We start from the raw sequence: 15,652 nt of genomic DNA, 5'->3' as shown, positions 1-15,652 counted from the left end.
TTAAATTTGATCATTGAGAATTGATTTTCAATCAATTCAATTCAACATTTCAAAGGAATTGCAATTCTGTTGCATTTAACAGATATTTAGGTGAATATTAGTCAAAAACGACCATCTAAAAAACATCTCAGAGATCCTCATCTGGGAAGAAATGTGTGGTATGTGTTTTTCTGTGTTACAGCATGTTATTCTGATGCTGGGTTTAATGGATTTTACATTTGTTATTTTAAATATGATAACATTTCAATTGACCAGCCTGTACTGCTGTAATTGATGTTGGAGACTGTTAATTTATGAAGACTGACATTCAAGCATAAAAGGTGTTGACGTCCCAATATATTTCCACGTACATATCTGCCAATAAAGGTACATGAACATTTATAAAATATAGAACTTTAGACTACTTAGATTAACACTGCAAATGACTATAGCATGTATTTTGTACAGAGTGCAATAAACAAAATCCAAAAAAATTATTTGAGTACCGTCGTTAGGTCAACCAGCATTAACACTCTAGTTAAATCTATCCAATTCCAATAACTATTTAAACTGTTGATACTGATATGACTCCAATATAAAACCAAAAAAATCATCCAAAATGAGGTGTCTGTTAATGACAGTATCAAAACAAGCTTTGCCACCACTGCTGTTTTACATTTTTTCATCTGTTCTTTATATTGTGTCAAATTTTCATGATGAATGAGCCAGTAAAAATGTTCCAAAATGACAGAAGTGTATTTTCCTTACTAACTTTTTCAGGTTTCCAGAGAAAATAGGTGAAAGCATATCTGGTGCATTGCTGTCTTGTTCCACAGGTATGAAAAAGAAAGCTTTTCAGCACCAACACACACATACAGAGTCCCCCAAAACACTGCTCTGTTGACCCAAGTTGGGGCCACGGGGAGCCAAAAGTTCAACAAACAAAGTTCATGGAGTAATTCTACATTAAACAGCACCTACACAAAGTGTGTGTGTGTGTGTGTGTGTGTGTGTGTGTGTGTAACCGCAGCACTAATACGTTTTAAGACAGTATCAAAACAAGCCACTACTGCTGTTTTTTTTATTTTTCATCTGTTCTTTATATTGTACCAAAATTCCATGACGAATGAACCAGCGTGATATTACATTTCTAAGTAAGTAAATTCGGCATTATTTGTGGAACAATTAGATAGCATATCAGTGTTACATCTGTGGAATTAAGTGCCTACTCTAGGTCTCTATACACTGGAAGGTAATTGTTCTTGTTATGACTGTACTTCTATGTAACTGCTGAAAAACAGACTGGTTCTTCAGTGGCATAACGGGCCTCACTCACATCAGATCCCAGTAAAAGAAGAGATGTGAAAGACACATTGTCCCCACAGTGCACTGATTGGTATTCATCACCCAAACTGTTTGAGCTATGTGGACACAGCACTGCAGTCTGAATATTCATGAGGCCTCAGAGCAAATGACAGACAAAAGTGACCATCAAAAGTCAAAAGCTCTCACAGTCCAGTTTTTTTTTATCTGAGGCTCTATGTTAACTCTCTTTGTGGTGTGTTAAGTGTAATGGGTGTTACATAGGCTGTAGGGAGTGCTCAAATGCGGACAGGGTGAGAGTGTATAGTATACTGACAGAGTTCTGGTCTTGGAGAGAACAACTCTTTTTGGTGCTATGTAGAACCAGTTTAAATGCTCTATTAAGAACCACACACAACAGGTTCTCCATTGAACCCTGCAAAGAACCAATTATGCACTGTAAAATGCACTGCAAATTTCTTCCTTTCTTCTTATCTGCCACTATTAATATTACCATCAACTATCATTCCACTCATTACTCTGACCATCACTGCTACGATTATATTAAGTTATACTACACCATGATTATTATGTTATGATTATTAGGATTATGTTGCACACCTGAGCAGTACAACAGTCTTGGTGGTCCTGTGACTTTTATCAATAATTTATAAATAGTTCTAATCAGAGGAGGACGGGTCGAGTCCCTCTTGTGAGTATTGGTTCCTCCCAAGGATTCTTCCTCCAGCTCTGAGAGAGTTTTTTCTTGCCACTGTGGCTTTTGATTTGCTCACTGGGGGTCTTAGGTTTTCATGTCTTCTTAGGTTGTTGATTTCTTGTCTTTTTACTGATTGCTGATTTTGTAAAGCTGCTTTTTGACAATAAATATAAATAAGAAAATACATTTGCTTTACTATAAAACCCATTTTAATAGTATCAGAAACAAAGTAAACAAGTCTATTTAAGATTTCTGAGCCTGTTCGGCATTTGATGTAGTGAATTAAACAGACAGCTAAGGTGTGCTTCAACTGAAGGTGACATTCAATGACTTCACACATGACTACGTAATCTTAAGATAACACCGGCCACTGCTTACGCCAGGGATACACTCACAACTGGCTCCAACATCCATATTATCAGCTTAGATAACATGTATATATGCATAAAATATATACTTGGTTTACATAAGCCCAATCTAATGCAGCTCACCTCTGTTATTTGTGATAAAGTCAACACTACGTTCATCACAACACACTCAGATTTGAGGTTAAGGTCAGAAAGGGCCTGTGCAGGGCACTGCAGTTGGATAAGAGCTGGTTATAAATGCTTCTGGCTCAGGTGGTTCTGTCTGTGTGTGAGTGTGTGTGTGTGGGACCGGAGGTGTGTAGAGACATGATGAGGTGTTTGGTTCTCAGCCTGCTCTGTCTGGCTCTCACTGAGGGACTCATCAGGTAAGGGAAACAAGATGTGGGCAGTAGCGAGTAGCATGAGGCAGTGTTCTGTACAAGCACTGACAGTTCCCATGATATACATAGAAAAATGTACATAATTTATCATCATAGGGATAGCATGTTGTTAAATTGTCCACTTCTGCTGTGAACATCTTCTGTCTAGGGTTCCTCTTGTGAAAAAGAAGACCATCATGGAGGAGAGGGGGCTCCTCAAGGAAATTCTGAAACACTCACAGTACAGTTCAGAGCAAGGGTATTTTGAAGGCCTCGTCAACCAGGATGACGTAAGTTCATCAGTTTTTTTACCACATTTCCAAAATATGACACATGCTACCCACACGCTACACAGAACTCCTCAATTCTAGAGATTTTACTTGTTGAAGTTTTATTTATTTTAATAAAGGAAAGCAGAAAAAAAATGAGAGTCATCTGCAGCTCCACAGTGTATCTAGAAACCTCATAACAATTAACAAACATGGTCTGGTTCTGTAAAACTATTGGCCAGTGAGTTGAATGATTCATATCTCTGCCATTCACAGATGGGCTATTACGGGAAGATCGGGATAGGAACCCCTCCCCAATACTTTTATGTCCATTTTGACACTGGCTCTTCTACTCTGTGGGTCAACTCTGTCTACTGCAACAGCAATGCCTGCAGTGAGTACCACAGATACAGGGGAACCTCTTGGGATCATCTGAATGTCTTGCTAGGATATCAGTAATGGTTGTTGTCTTCTACACTGCTTTAACCCGCTAATGCAGAAAGGTTTATTACACAAGGTGCATTATTTAGTAACTACAGGGACTTCTGGACAAACAGGAGGGGCTGTTCTTTGGTAATAGAGATATGTAATTAGGGATGCACCGATACCACTTTTTCCTTTCCGATACCGATACTGTGTATAAGTGCCAGTATCGGCGGTGCAACACTAGTTTGTAATAACACTTTCGGCCCTGGCATAGGTGTTTTAAAGGGTTAAGTGCAGTACAAACTGTGGCCACTGTGAGAATGATGCTATGTGCTGAATTTAAGTCATTCTTCAGCGTTAAATGGTATCTCCTATGTCAGGTCCTATGTTAGTCTAAGAACAGTCCTTATTACATTAACATGGCCTTAGATGATCAAGAGATTAGGCTGTCAATAACAATTATCCCTGGGCTCTGCAGTGTCATTGCCTATGGGATAATTTTCCATTTGTTTCCCAGGCTATCATCCTCTCTTCAACCCAAATGAGTCCTCCACATATGAGAGTAATAACCAGCCGTTTTCAATCACCTATGGAACAGGAAGCGTTTCTGGGATCATTGGCTATGACACAGTCACAGTAAGCCTGGTCTAACTCTCTGTATTCTAAACTCTATGACTTATTCAACTAACCTATAGGCTAGCAGTACTAGGAACTAGTATGAAACCACTATGTAAGATATGCAAATAAAGACCAAGGCTTTGAGTAGCAGTGTATTATTCATAAAGCTCTAACGCTTTCCTTTCACAGATGGATGAGCTGAATGTCACAAACCAGAAGATCGGTTTAAGCACATCAGAGCCTGGCAATCACTTCGCAAGGCCTTTACATGATGGTCTTATGGGTCTGGCCTTCATGCCTAACAAGGGAACCATTGTGGATACCATGATTCAAGAAGGTGTTATTGAGGAGCCAGTCTTTGCTTTCTACCTGAGCAGGTAAAGAAAATGACGTAGTGTTCCACATCACTTCAAGTGAGGAACCACATATATGGATCATACATCAGATCTGTGATAATAGAAAATGGTCTTGGGAATTCCCAGCCAGTTCCCATCCCAGCTGACCAACACTGTTAGTCAAAACTACTCAAAACTTGTCTAAGCTCACAGATTACTGCTCAAGAACTCTTCCATTAACTGTTTGATTTCATAAATATATTCCAGCTCACAGAAGCGAATATTTATCATAATTGATCATACTACCTCTATGAAAGTATATCTGGCTTTGAAACTAATACAACTAATGCAACTATTAAACAGTAACTCTGACAGTGGCAGCGAGGTTGTGTTTGGAGGTACCGATCCCTCCCTATACCAGGGTCAGATCAACTGGGTTCCCGTACAGCAAAGCAGTCACTGGCAATTAGTCTTTGATGGGTAAGTGACCATATTTCACATTCAGTGCATCATTCTGCACATTAAAGTGATCAGCCCCATGTAGTCTCTTTTAAAATTAGTAGGCCTGGCTCTGAATATGAGAATGTACAGTAAACAGAGACAGCAATGAAGTTTAACTGTTGATGTAAATTGTTTCTTCCCTTAGATTTGAGGTGAATCATCAGTCCACCGGCTGGTGTGAGTCTGGATGTACTGCCATTACTGACACAGGCACTTCTCTCCTGTTATGCCCTCCACAGTATGTGGACACTCTCCATCAAATGCTGGGATCCCAGCAGGACGAGAATGGCAATGTAAGTCCACAAGTACTCATCCACAATGAAAAGGACCCACATCCTACATTGTTCTTGTATTCCAGGGTTTGTGTGGTTTTATGTACCAAAGATGGTTGCAATGTCAACCTTTTTATCATCCTTCAAAATTAAACTGGCTGTTTTTGAAATAGTTCCTTTAAAGACCCATTCAGACAGGATTCGTTTTACACAGGGAGGTGGAATAATGTAATTTTGCTATGAGCCATCTGTAAAATGTTCGCTAAATGTACATAGGATAAGAAATCTCGACATCACTGTCACCTCCAAAAAAGTTACCACTGATAAAGTGTTAGGACATGATAACCAATCTTACAACCAATGTATTTTAATAATAATAATAATTTTAATACTAACTAATTCTGTCTGAATAGGACAGAGTTGCTGAATTGCTGTCCTGCTTTGGATGGGTGGGGCTAAACTGTGGTAAGCTGAGTGGGCGGGGATATGTAAAGTAATTGGTTCCCCCTTACCATGAACTCACCATGAAAGACAGTCCCTATATTTTATGCCAAGCAATGTTTAACAAGTGAGATGTGTTGTTTTTTTTCATGAAATATGCAACACATGATCTGTGGATTGGTTGTGTATTAAAAGTTGATCTTCCAGTTTGTAGAATTTTTTGTTGATTTTTTAATAGCAGCTTTTTTATTTATTGTTAAAAATCCAAGCACATAATATTCATGTAGATCAACTGTGTTTGTTACACCTTCAGTACGTGTTTGCCTGCAGTGAAGTGAGCAGCCTTCCCCCACTGACATTCATCATGAACGGAGCTCACCTGCACCTGCCAGCCTCTGCATATGTGCTTCAGGTAAAATAAGGGGAAAAGTCCTGATTTCCTTCTGGTATACCTGTATTATGTAGGAATAATAATAATAATAATAATAATAATATAATAATGTTTCCATGACCTTGCATGTACTTGTGGTTGAACAGGACGAAGATTCCAATGGGAACTGCAGGAGCGGCATTAGCCATTCCCATGAGCAATACAGAAATGGCCTTCCCTACTGGATTCTTGGCGATGTATTTCTCAGGCAATTCTACTCTGTGTTTGACCAGGGCAATGCTAGAGTGGGATTTGCTACCCTGGCTTAATGTTACAGACACACTCTGAAGCAGAGAAGTTGCAACAGGTTGCAACAGTTGCTGTACCACTAGCAGTGGCATCCTGAGAAAGAGTTTGACCACAAGGTTGAGGTTTAAATCCCTTCGTGGCACCAAAGCAAAATAAAATTAATTTACTTTTTTTTTTTTTTTTTTGACCTGAAGTTTTTAACATTCTGGCCTTTTATTCTATATTCTATATTGTCCCTATCTCAAGAAGGAAATCAATAAAATGATATGATGAAAGCATGATTCCATGAGTATTAACAAATTAACATGTTGTGACTCGATCAAAGCAGTTATCAACTTTGCTGTACTGCACCATTCACATGTTGTGGCCATAGACCCATGCCTTTTTACCATTTCACCTAAAAACCCTTCAATCTGCATCCAGGCAACACCTACCTGCACATCTGTATCCACCCTCTGAAGGTGTGGAGGCCATAGCATTTAGTCACAAAACTTGCTGTCGATCACCCAGCACCAAACACAGAAAAATGGATACGTTTTAGGTAGCACGATTTGTATTCACAGCAGTGGTGTAATAATGAAATACACTCCCCAACTGTAGGGGGAGTACCAATTTTTAAATGCTGCTTAAAGTCATTATTTATTATATCATATCTAAGTCACTGAGGTCAGTGATACAGGAAAATAAATCTAAAGCAAATGCTTAATTTCCACATGGGTGTCACCTCTGTGGGAAGCTCCACTGTTAGCCAAATATTGTCCCATTTACCTCCCCAGATGATATCTGATGGGCAACGCAATCCAATTTGTTCCTCAAGCTATTATAGCTGCCCTCATTCAATACCAGTGCCATGTGGAATGAAAGACACCTGTGAAAAGAATGCAGGCCCCAAGCGGTCGTTCCCACACTTCACTGATTGGTATTCATCACCTAAGTTATTTGAGCTATGCTGACACCGCACCGCACCGAATATTCATGAGCTCACAGACAAAATGAGAGACAAGAGTGAACCGTCAAGGCCGAAAGCCCTTAATCTCCTGATCCAGAAAGACCTGTTTGTGTGGGCGCATCTAAAAAGGCTTTGTCAAAATGACTCTCTTTAAAGCGTTTCCTCCACTCCGCTCTGTGTCAAATGTTGAGCTGAGAGAAGGTCTTGCGGAGACAGGAGGGTGATTGAGACGACAGATCTGTTGACAGTGCGGTTAGGGGGAGTGTGTGTAGCAGTAGTGAATCAGTACCTTCAGCTCGCTGTGATCAGCATCTGCTCCTCCGCTTTCAACACTTGCTGCTCAGTCACTCCTCACTAGGGTTGCAATATTCTGGGAATTTTTAAAGTTGGGAAATTAACAGGTAATTACGGGAATGTATTGTTATGCCTTCATGTCTGCTGTTGACAAAAAACAGTACATTGATGATAGTGTATGATATAGTTCCTCTAGTTTCCTAATTAATAGTTTCCTATTAATTCCAATAAATTCCCGTAATTTCCCAAAGTTCTCAACCTTTCCATGAAAATATTTACAAAAGTTCCCAAGCTAAAGTTCCCATGGAAAGATGGACATTTAAAAAAAAAATTCTACCCCTTTGCAACCCTACTAGTCAGTACTGCTACTGGCTCCCTCGCATAAGCTGTGATCCAGACATGAAACAAGCTAGATGTTGGAGAGTTAGTCCTCAGACTCAAAATGTAGATCCTAACACTCTTAAAAATAAAGCTGCTTATAGCCGTTCTTTGAGCGACGCCATAAGGTCTTGGGTCCAAGGTTCCAAAAAGAAAGGAACCTTGACTTGACCTTAGTGTAAAGACCATTTAAATGTCAAGTCAAGGTTCTTTTCTTTATGGAACCAAAATGGTTCTATGGCATCGCTCGAAGAACCTTTTGAAGAACCGTTATGTTCAAGTTTATTTATAACTTTTCTAAAGTACTTGGCTTTCTTTGAGGAAAGAAAGAAAGCATGCTGTATCTCGTATCCGGTTATCTTTCTAAACCATATCTTGTTGGATTCGTTTTTAGCTTGAGAGCAAAGGCAAACATTTCTAAGGAACAAACTGCTTTAGAGGCAGAGCCAGCTAGGGCAGATGTTGTTATTGCGAGGACTATAGCCGAAATTCCTCAAAGGCTCTTCTAAAAAGAGACAAAGACAGAGGAGAGACATCACTTGGATGTTTTGACGTTCTGTGGTCGCACGCTGGAAAGACGAAAGAGATGGAATCTAGCCCTTCATTTATTCTCCCTCACTCCTGAGAGGTCATTGAAGGTCTGTGTGTCCTGTATCATACAGCAACAGCACAGCCAGACGTCAGACAAACTCACGCTTGCTACTGTATGTTTGAGGAGGACAGAAATACATGTGCAAAGAAAGATGCATCCCTGCTCATAACAAGTGAACAAAGAGTGATCTTCCGGGATTTCACAGTCACGCCGTAAGGCTATTGTTACAGAACGAATTATTATTATTACTGTTGTAGTTAAGAGCATTAGACCTGACACTGGAGCTGACAAGTCAACACTGAGACTATCTGTAAAATAGTCAAGATTCAGAGATTTGTTTGTAGTTCGTTTTACATAATAAAATAAAACATACATAAAATAATTAAAAAAATACAAAATCAATTAATCAACAACTATTTGGAAGAAAATTGAAGGGTTAAAGGTAGGGCTGGGCAATATGACAATATTTTAACATACTGTGATTTTTTTTTTTATGATACAAAATTTCACAAAGTGTTTAAAAATCTGTCACTGCTGATGTGATGACATCTCTCACGATAAATATTGTGTATGGAAAAATATTGTAATAATATTTTTACCATATCACCCAGCTGATCAGACTGAATGAATGAAATCAGACTTAATGGCAGATTCACAAAGGGTTACTGACTGTAAAAGATGGAGGCACTCAGTATTGCGCCCTCCCCTGGGGCGCCGCCGCCCACAGGCCCAAATAAGGACTTCCGCCTTGTTTACGTTCATGTGTTTGGTTCAGTGAGTCGTTTCATGTTCATTTGGTTCATGTGTTACACCTGGGACTGGGGGGTACTTAAGAAGTTTGTACGTACTGGAGCCTCCAGGACGCCCTGAGGTTCCACGTTGATTTCAGGTGTGCTTAGGACGGCTCAGGATTTACCCACTCTCAGGAGTTGGTCTCTCGGCTACTCACGTATCAAGCGAGGCTCGTTCGCTTGATGTTTGGATGCTCAAGGTACCTACGCTCCAGCAACGTGACACACACTCTCAGCGTCGCGCTGCAGTTTGGTCGGCCTTGCCATTTGGTCTAGCGGCTGGTTCCCCAGTATCGCCCAGGTGCTGCCTGTGGGGTTTAGTTCTAGCCCCCTTTTGGTTCCTCTCCTGTCATCCTCCCCTTTGGTTCTGGCTCAGCTCCCAACATTCTCCCAGTCCCAGGTTTTGTTATGTTCGCCATTTCGTTTGTCAGGTTTGAGTTTTTGTTTATCACTGTTGGTTACTGTTTGCTGCATTTTGTTTACTTGTTTAATTCTTGTTTTTTGAAATCTTTTTTTTTTAGTTTTAACTAAATAATGTGTGCATCATTTGTGATTATCTGTAAAATGCAGCACACAACAAAGAAAAACCACACATCACACATTGTATTCGCACTGTTTCAATATTAGTCTTAAAGCTACTGTAAAAGACTCTAAACAATGAATAAACTAATATGCAGGTTATGCAATTACTTAAGAGTGGACCCTGCCCTATCAGACAGACACAGAAGACTAGCATAGTACCACCAACCAAGGCCAACTGATGACCGTCTCCATCACCTCACCTCACCTCACCATCGCCTCCTGCCTTCTGTGCAAACACACACTGTTTAGGAACTGGAGGCCAACATGCATATCAATTCTGCACCTGTGTGAAAGGAAACAGCTCTCCATAACAGGAGGTTGCAGTGATCTGTGTTCATAATCAAAATACAAAATAGGAACATTTCTTTTCGCAGATGGAAACACAAAACAGCTGGTCAGCTTGCTTTATTTACCTCCATTACTTTTTATCATGCACTGATCTGATGTCTGAATTTAGATTGAAAGATTGAAATCTCCCGTGACCGTTTTTAAAAGCCACAGCCTTTGTGACGGCGGCCAGCCGAGAGCACTCATTTGTTATTTAGTGAAAACTAAACCGCAATTCTGTTGATTTATAACTGTGTTACTTTGTTAATAACAAGTTAGTGAAGAAGTTAGTGAAGTAATGTTTAAGGCACATATCAGATTCTAGGTAAGGTATTCTTATGCAATACCTTCCTCCAGTACCAGTACCAAACCCTGGGGCCTTAAGTCTCTTCCACATGGTGAGGTGTATTGGTTGGTGTGGTGCAACAGATATCACCACTACTTGCCAGTGAGCTACCACACTATGTGGAAGACCGGGGTTCAATTCCCAGTCTGGGTGGCTATGCTGCATTACACCAATAAGAGTCTTAGGGCAAGACTCCTAACACTGCATTGGCCCACCTCTGAATACCATTGTAAGTCGCTCTGGGTAAGAGCATCAGCTAAATGCCATAAATGTAAAATGTATATGGTTTATTAATTCAACAGTGGTGTCGGATTGGGTATTGGCGGGTATGCAAGGTTCATGTATCGGTATCAGTATTGGAACCTGGAAGCTGTGGGTTCTGCTACAGTCTGTGATTTTCCTGTTCAAGCACACCTTATTCAACCCATCAGCTAATTGTCAGATTTAGTAGGTGTATTACAGCAAATATTATGTAACCAACATTTGGTCACTACTGAGCAATGTGTCTAGCGTGTGAGTGAGTAAATGATGAGCTGATCACCAACAGACATAAAGGTAAAGATGAAACACTATTTTCTTTCTGAATTTACAGTTTCAAAGTAACACATGATTTCCTCCAGACCTACTATCTTTCCTTACTGTGGCCTGAAAGCTCTATTTTAACTTCATCAGTCCACAGTCCACAGCTTGTTTCCTTTGAAAGCATCTTTTTCAGTAGGAAAAAAGATGCAGGAAAGGTTTTTCTCTGAAGACTCCTCCATGACTGAAGGTCTTACAGTCAAACAGGGGTTTTAAATTGTCTTTCTAGCAACCCTATGAGCACCTCTCTTGGAAAGTCTCCTTCCAGACCTCAACTTGACCTCAGCATTCCTGTTACCTGACATTTCTTAGTTACTGCACATGGCTACATATACCCTTCCCCTGCTTTGTGGGCATCAGTCAGTGTCAGGCGGCTGCTTAGAGGAACCCATGGCTGATGATTATTGAGACAAGGTTAGAGGAGTCAGGGAGACCTTATCTGGCTCGGGTCTCTTGGGGTGCTCAAACTTTTGCATGGGGCAAAAACAAAAATAATGCACTAATTTTGCTTCAAATGTTGCATCTTTAACTTTACGCCTTTTGCTAGATCGGTTCATCGACGTACCTAACTATTCACAATAGCAGACATTTTGACCATGAGTGCCCATACTTTGAATGCCAGTGTATATGAGTTCAGCTGATATACTGTGGCCGAGTTCCAGCTGCAATGCTGATGAATGTCCAGTTGTCCTGCGGTTGATGGATTCTATTACCACAGAGGGTAAGCTCTGCGAGCACATGAGATGCAAAAGTGCAAAGCTCGTCGAATATACCATTGTTGTTTTAAGCTTATATAAGGACGTAATTATATTTGTGCCACAAAAACAGCTAGAGGTGCAAAATATATAAGTTCAATAGTGCTAATCTTTAAGAACACAGTGCCAAATGATTGTGGTAGTGATAAGACCTACCACAAAACCTTAATATGTGCCAGAAAATACATTAGATTTGCTCTGATGTGGAACCATATCAAATGGTGTCATCAGATTAGCAAAGAAAAAAAGTCCAATAATCTTTGCTTAAGCAAATATGGAATCAGACACAATCTACTTAGATTGGTTTGATATCAGTCTTGTCGCCATGAAGTGTTTACAGAATTGAAGGCAAATGCGAAAATACGTTAATGGGACTGGATAAGGTTTGGTTATAAATATGTCTGGTATAGCTAGCTGTTGTGTGTGTGTGTATGTGTGTTTGAGAGAAAAGGAGACATGATGAGGACCGTGGTACTCGGCCTGCTCTTTCTGGCTCTCACTGAGGGACTCGTCAGGTAAGAGAAACAAGATGTGGTCTGCAAAGATTAGCATGAAGCATGAAAGGTCTTTTCAGGCACCAGAATTCTCAAATCTCAAAGCTCAGACACTGAGATGCAAAAGACTAGAGGGAATGGAGAAACATGAGCATCAGATAACTTATGAGGACATGAACAATCTCAGACATCGGGATTTTGAAATCGTAGATCTGTACTCCTTTTGACCATGACTTGTGTCCAGAATCCCTCTAGTGAAAAAGGAGGCCATCATGGATGAGCGGGGTCTCCTGAAGGAAATGCTGAAGTACTCGCAGTATAGCACAAATGCAGTGCATTCAGAAGACCTGGTCAACCAACAAAACGTATGTTTTGTCCATGACTCTCTTTGGCTCTCACAGTCTCCTTGGTGTCTATCCGCCATTTAGACCATATACTTCAATGCAGAACCATGCTATGATCCTCAATCTTGGCATCTAACTTACATTTTTGCCACTGATTTCTATGACCAATCTATGATTTTTTATCTCTTTCATGTCCAGTTGGCCTATTTTGGAAAGATTGGTGTGGGAAGCCCTCCACAGTACTTCTATGTCCACTTTGACACAGGCTCCAGCACCCTGTGGGTCAACTCTGTCTACTGCAAGAGCAGCGCCTGCTGTAAGTAACAAACGAACGCAAGGGGACCAGCAGCCCTAAGCGCTATACTAAACACCTAAAGCCATGCTATTGAAGCAATTGTGCCTAGATAAAGCTCTAGGATCTTTTGAAGGATGCCACAAACTGGCAGATTAACTGCAGATTAACGTTTCTGAACAATGCATCGCTTTGCTTTGTTCTTCTGTACAAACTGAGACTAAAAGCACAGTAAGAGAGACTGTATGTGAATAAGGCCGGGATATGTGGTGAATGTGAGGTATTCCTTAGGGTTAAATGGTATTTCAGCCACATGGCAGCCATAAAGAGGCCAGCCCTGATTCGATTAAGATCCCCAGATCATGTTACATATGGTGCCGCACGTTCTGTCTGTAAACGGGGATTAGGATGACAATATGGAGCATGTGCTTTAATTACAGATGGGTGAAACACTTGTGCGTTCCATCCGCATTCAGCCCAATTTAACTTTGCATCTCATTGCTCCATCAAGTAACTCCTGATTTGTCTTGCAGCCCAACATCCTCTGTTCAACCCAAGAAAGTCCCACACATACCACACCAATAACAAACCATTCTCCATCAGTTATGGAACTGGGAGTCTAGCTGGTGTCTATGGATATGATACCATCACGGTGAGCCTGTTTTTCCTTATTCATTTAACATAATAGGAAATTATACAGTGTGGAAAGAACAAGTAACACCTTGTACCTAACAACTGAGGTTATATATAGGGCCCAAATAGGGCCCAGCCCATTCCCTCCCTTCGTCTACACCGCAAGCTCTATCAGGTAGGCACCTCCCGTCTTGTGTTGCTGTGGCCATTTATGATCCGATCAGCAACACTTTTACCTGTCGTTACATGTTTAACTACACAAAGCAGACAACATCCTACACCTAACAATTAAGGGTTAAACAAGACGAGCTTGGGACAAGAAAATTGACAAGATCCTACAGCTATCAGTGTAGGTTACACATAACCATCCCTTCACCAATACACTAATCACCCAGTACATTGCGAGCTTTTTACAGAGGTTATCAGGTAGGCACCTCCCTTCGTCAGTGATTCACTGAGGCTCAGTTGTGAAGCTAGGCATCTTAGTCCCACTCCCCTCCAAGCTCACTTTATGGTCATTGCTTGTTAACCATCTTTACAATTTGCAGATGGGTAATCTGGTAGTCAAAAATCAAAAGATTGGCCTGAGTAAAACCGAGCCTGGAAGTAACTTCGCTAAACCGCTGCATGACGGACTCATGGGCCTGGCCTTCATGCCTGGTGATGAGACCATTGTGGACACCATGATCAAAGAGGGTCTCATTGAGGAGCCAGTCTTTGCTTTCTATCTGAGCGGGTAAACAAAAAAGCCTGTATATTCAATATCATCACTAAAAGCATGAGGTTTATGGATGGAAACATTACTTTGCTCTAAATTTGTACTGTATTCATTGATCAGGAATGATGAGAGAGGGAGTGAGGTTTCTTTTTGGAGGAACTGACCCTTCCCACTTCCAGGGCCAGATCAACTGGATTCCTGCTCAGAGAAACAGCCACTGGCAAATTGTTTTTGAAGGGTAAGAGTCTCCAGTTATTTAAGAAAAGCTTTCATTCAAAGTCTATCAATTTGACAATGTCTCCAGAAAACTTCTGGAGAACATTAAACAAGTGTGTTTCAAGGTTTTAACTATTAGGCTAACTAGAAATGCCTCCACCTGTCCTCAGATTTGAGGTGAACCACAAGTCTACAGACTGGTGCAGCCACGGTTGTACTGCCATAGTGGACACAGGAACGTCCATGCTGGAGTGCCCTCCACAGTATGTGGACACTCTCCATAAAATGCTGGGAGCCCACAAGGAGGGCAGTGGTGATGTAAGTCCACTTTCTCACTTACCAAAAGTTCATAAAGTCTATAACATACACTTTACGAGTTGTTCAATTCCGTGTCTGTGCTACACAGTACGTCTTTAAATGCAGTAAAGTGAGCAGCCTTCCCACGCTGACGTTCGTCATGAATGGAGCTCACCTGCACCTGCCGCCATCTGCATATGTACTTCAGGTGAGTGTGGGAAAGAGCATGAAAGAGAAGCAATAAACTGCTCTCCTGACCTACAGTTATGTAGTTGTCACTAATCACTGATACATGTGAGCATATATAAGGTCACTCAAAAAAGTAAGGGTAAGTTACAGTGTCCTGAGTCTAACCATGTCTTTCTGTGCTGAACAGAACCATCCCAGGGGATCTGACTGCAAGAGTGGCATCAAGCAATCACATGAGAAGTACAGAGATGGCCATCCTTACTGGATCCTGGGAGACGTCTTCCTTAGACATTTCTACTCTGTGTTCGATCAAGGAAGAGCCAGAGTGGGCTTTGCCACTTTGGCTTAGAGTTATTCAAAAGGCGCTGCTAAGGGTTCTTTGGGCAATGCCATATAGAACCACTTTAGCGTCCATGAGGAATCAGGGTTAATAGACATGTGTGAGTGTAATAGATAAAGAATATTTATATTAAATGAAGATTCTTTAGACCTTTAAAAGGTTCATGCTCATATCTTTTTTATGCAGACGTGGAACTAAAAGGGGTTCTTCTATGGTATCACTCAAAACCATTTGTAGCGCCTCTATTTTAGTTTCTATGTAAAAAATTG

General features: G+C 40.8%; 1 protein-coding gene and 1 pseudogene across 1 annotated transcript; both read left to right on the top strand.

Annotated features, from left to right (window-relative positions):
* The first annotated feature begins 2,673 nt into the window (after positions 1 to 2,673).
* On the top strand, positions 2,674 to 6,287 carry LOC140560557 (gastricsin-like). Its single transcript, XM_072685039.1, has 9 exons — positions 2,674 to 2,732; positions 2,896 to 3,016; positions 3,272 to 3,389; positions 3,939 to 4,057; positions 4,229 to 4,416; positions 4,738 to 4,854; positions 5,021 to 5,168; positions 5,902 to 6,000; positions 6,126 to 6,287. The coding sequence occupies exons 1-9, from the start codon at positions 2,674 to 2,676 to the stop codon at positions 6,285 to 6,287; spliced, it is 1,131 nt and encodes a 376-aa protein (XP_072541140.1).
* Positions 6,288 to 12,316: 6,029 nt separating this feature from the next.
* On the top strand, positions 12,317 to 15,392 carry LOC140560558 (gastricsin-like; annotated as a pseudogene).
* Positions 15,393 to 15,652: the final 260 nt, after the last annotated feature.

This window comes from Salminus brasiliensis, chromosome 8, assembly GCF_030463535.1.
Source record: "Salminus brasiliensis chromosome 8, fSalBra1.hap2, whole genome shotgun sequence".
NCBI classification, from domain to species: Eukaryota; Metazoa; Chordata; class Actinopteri; order Characiformes; family Bryconidae; genus Salminus; species Salminus brasiliensis.
The sequence above is the reverse complement of the archived record's forward strand: the minus strand, read 5'-3'. Positions and strand labels throughout refer to the sequence as shown.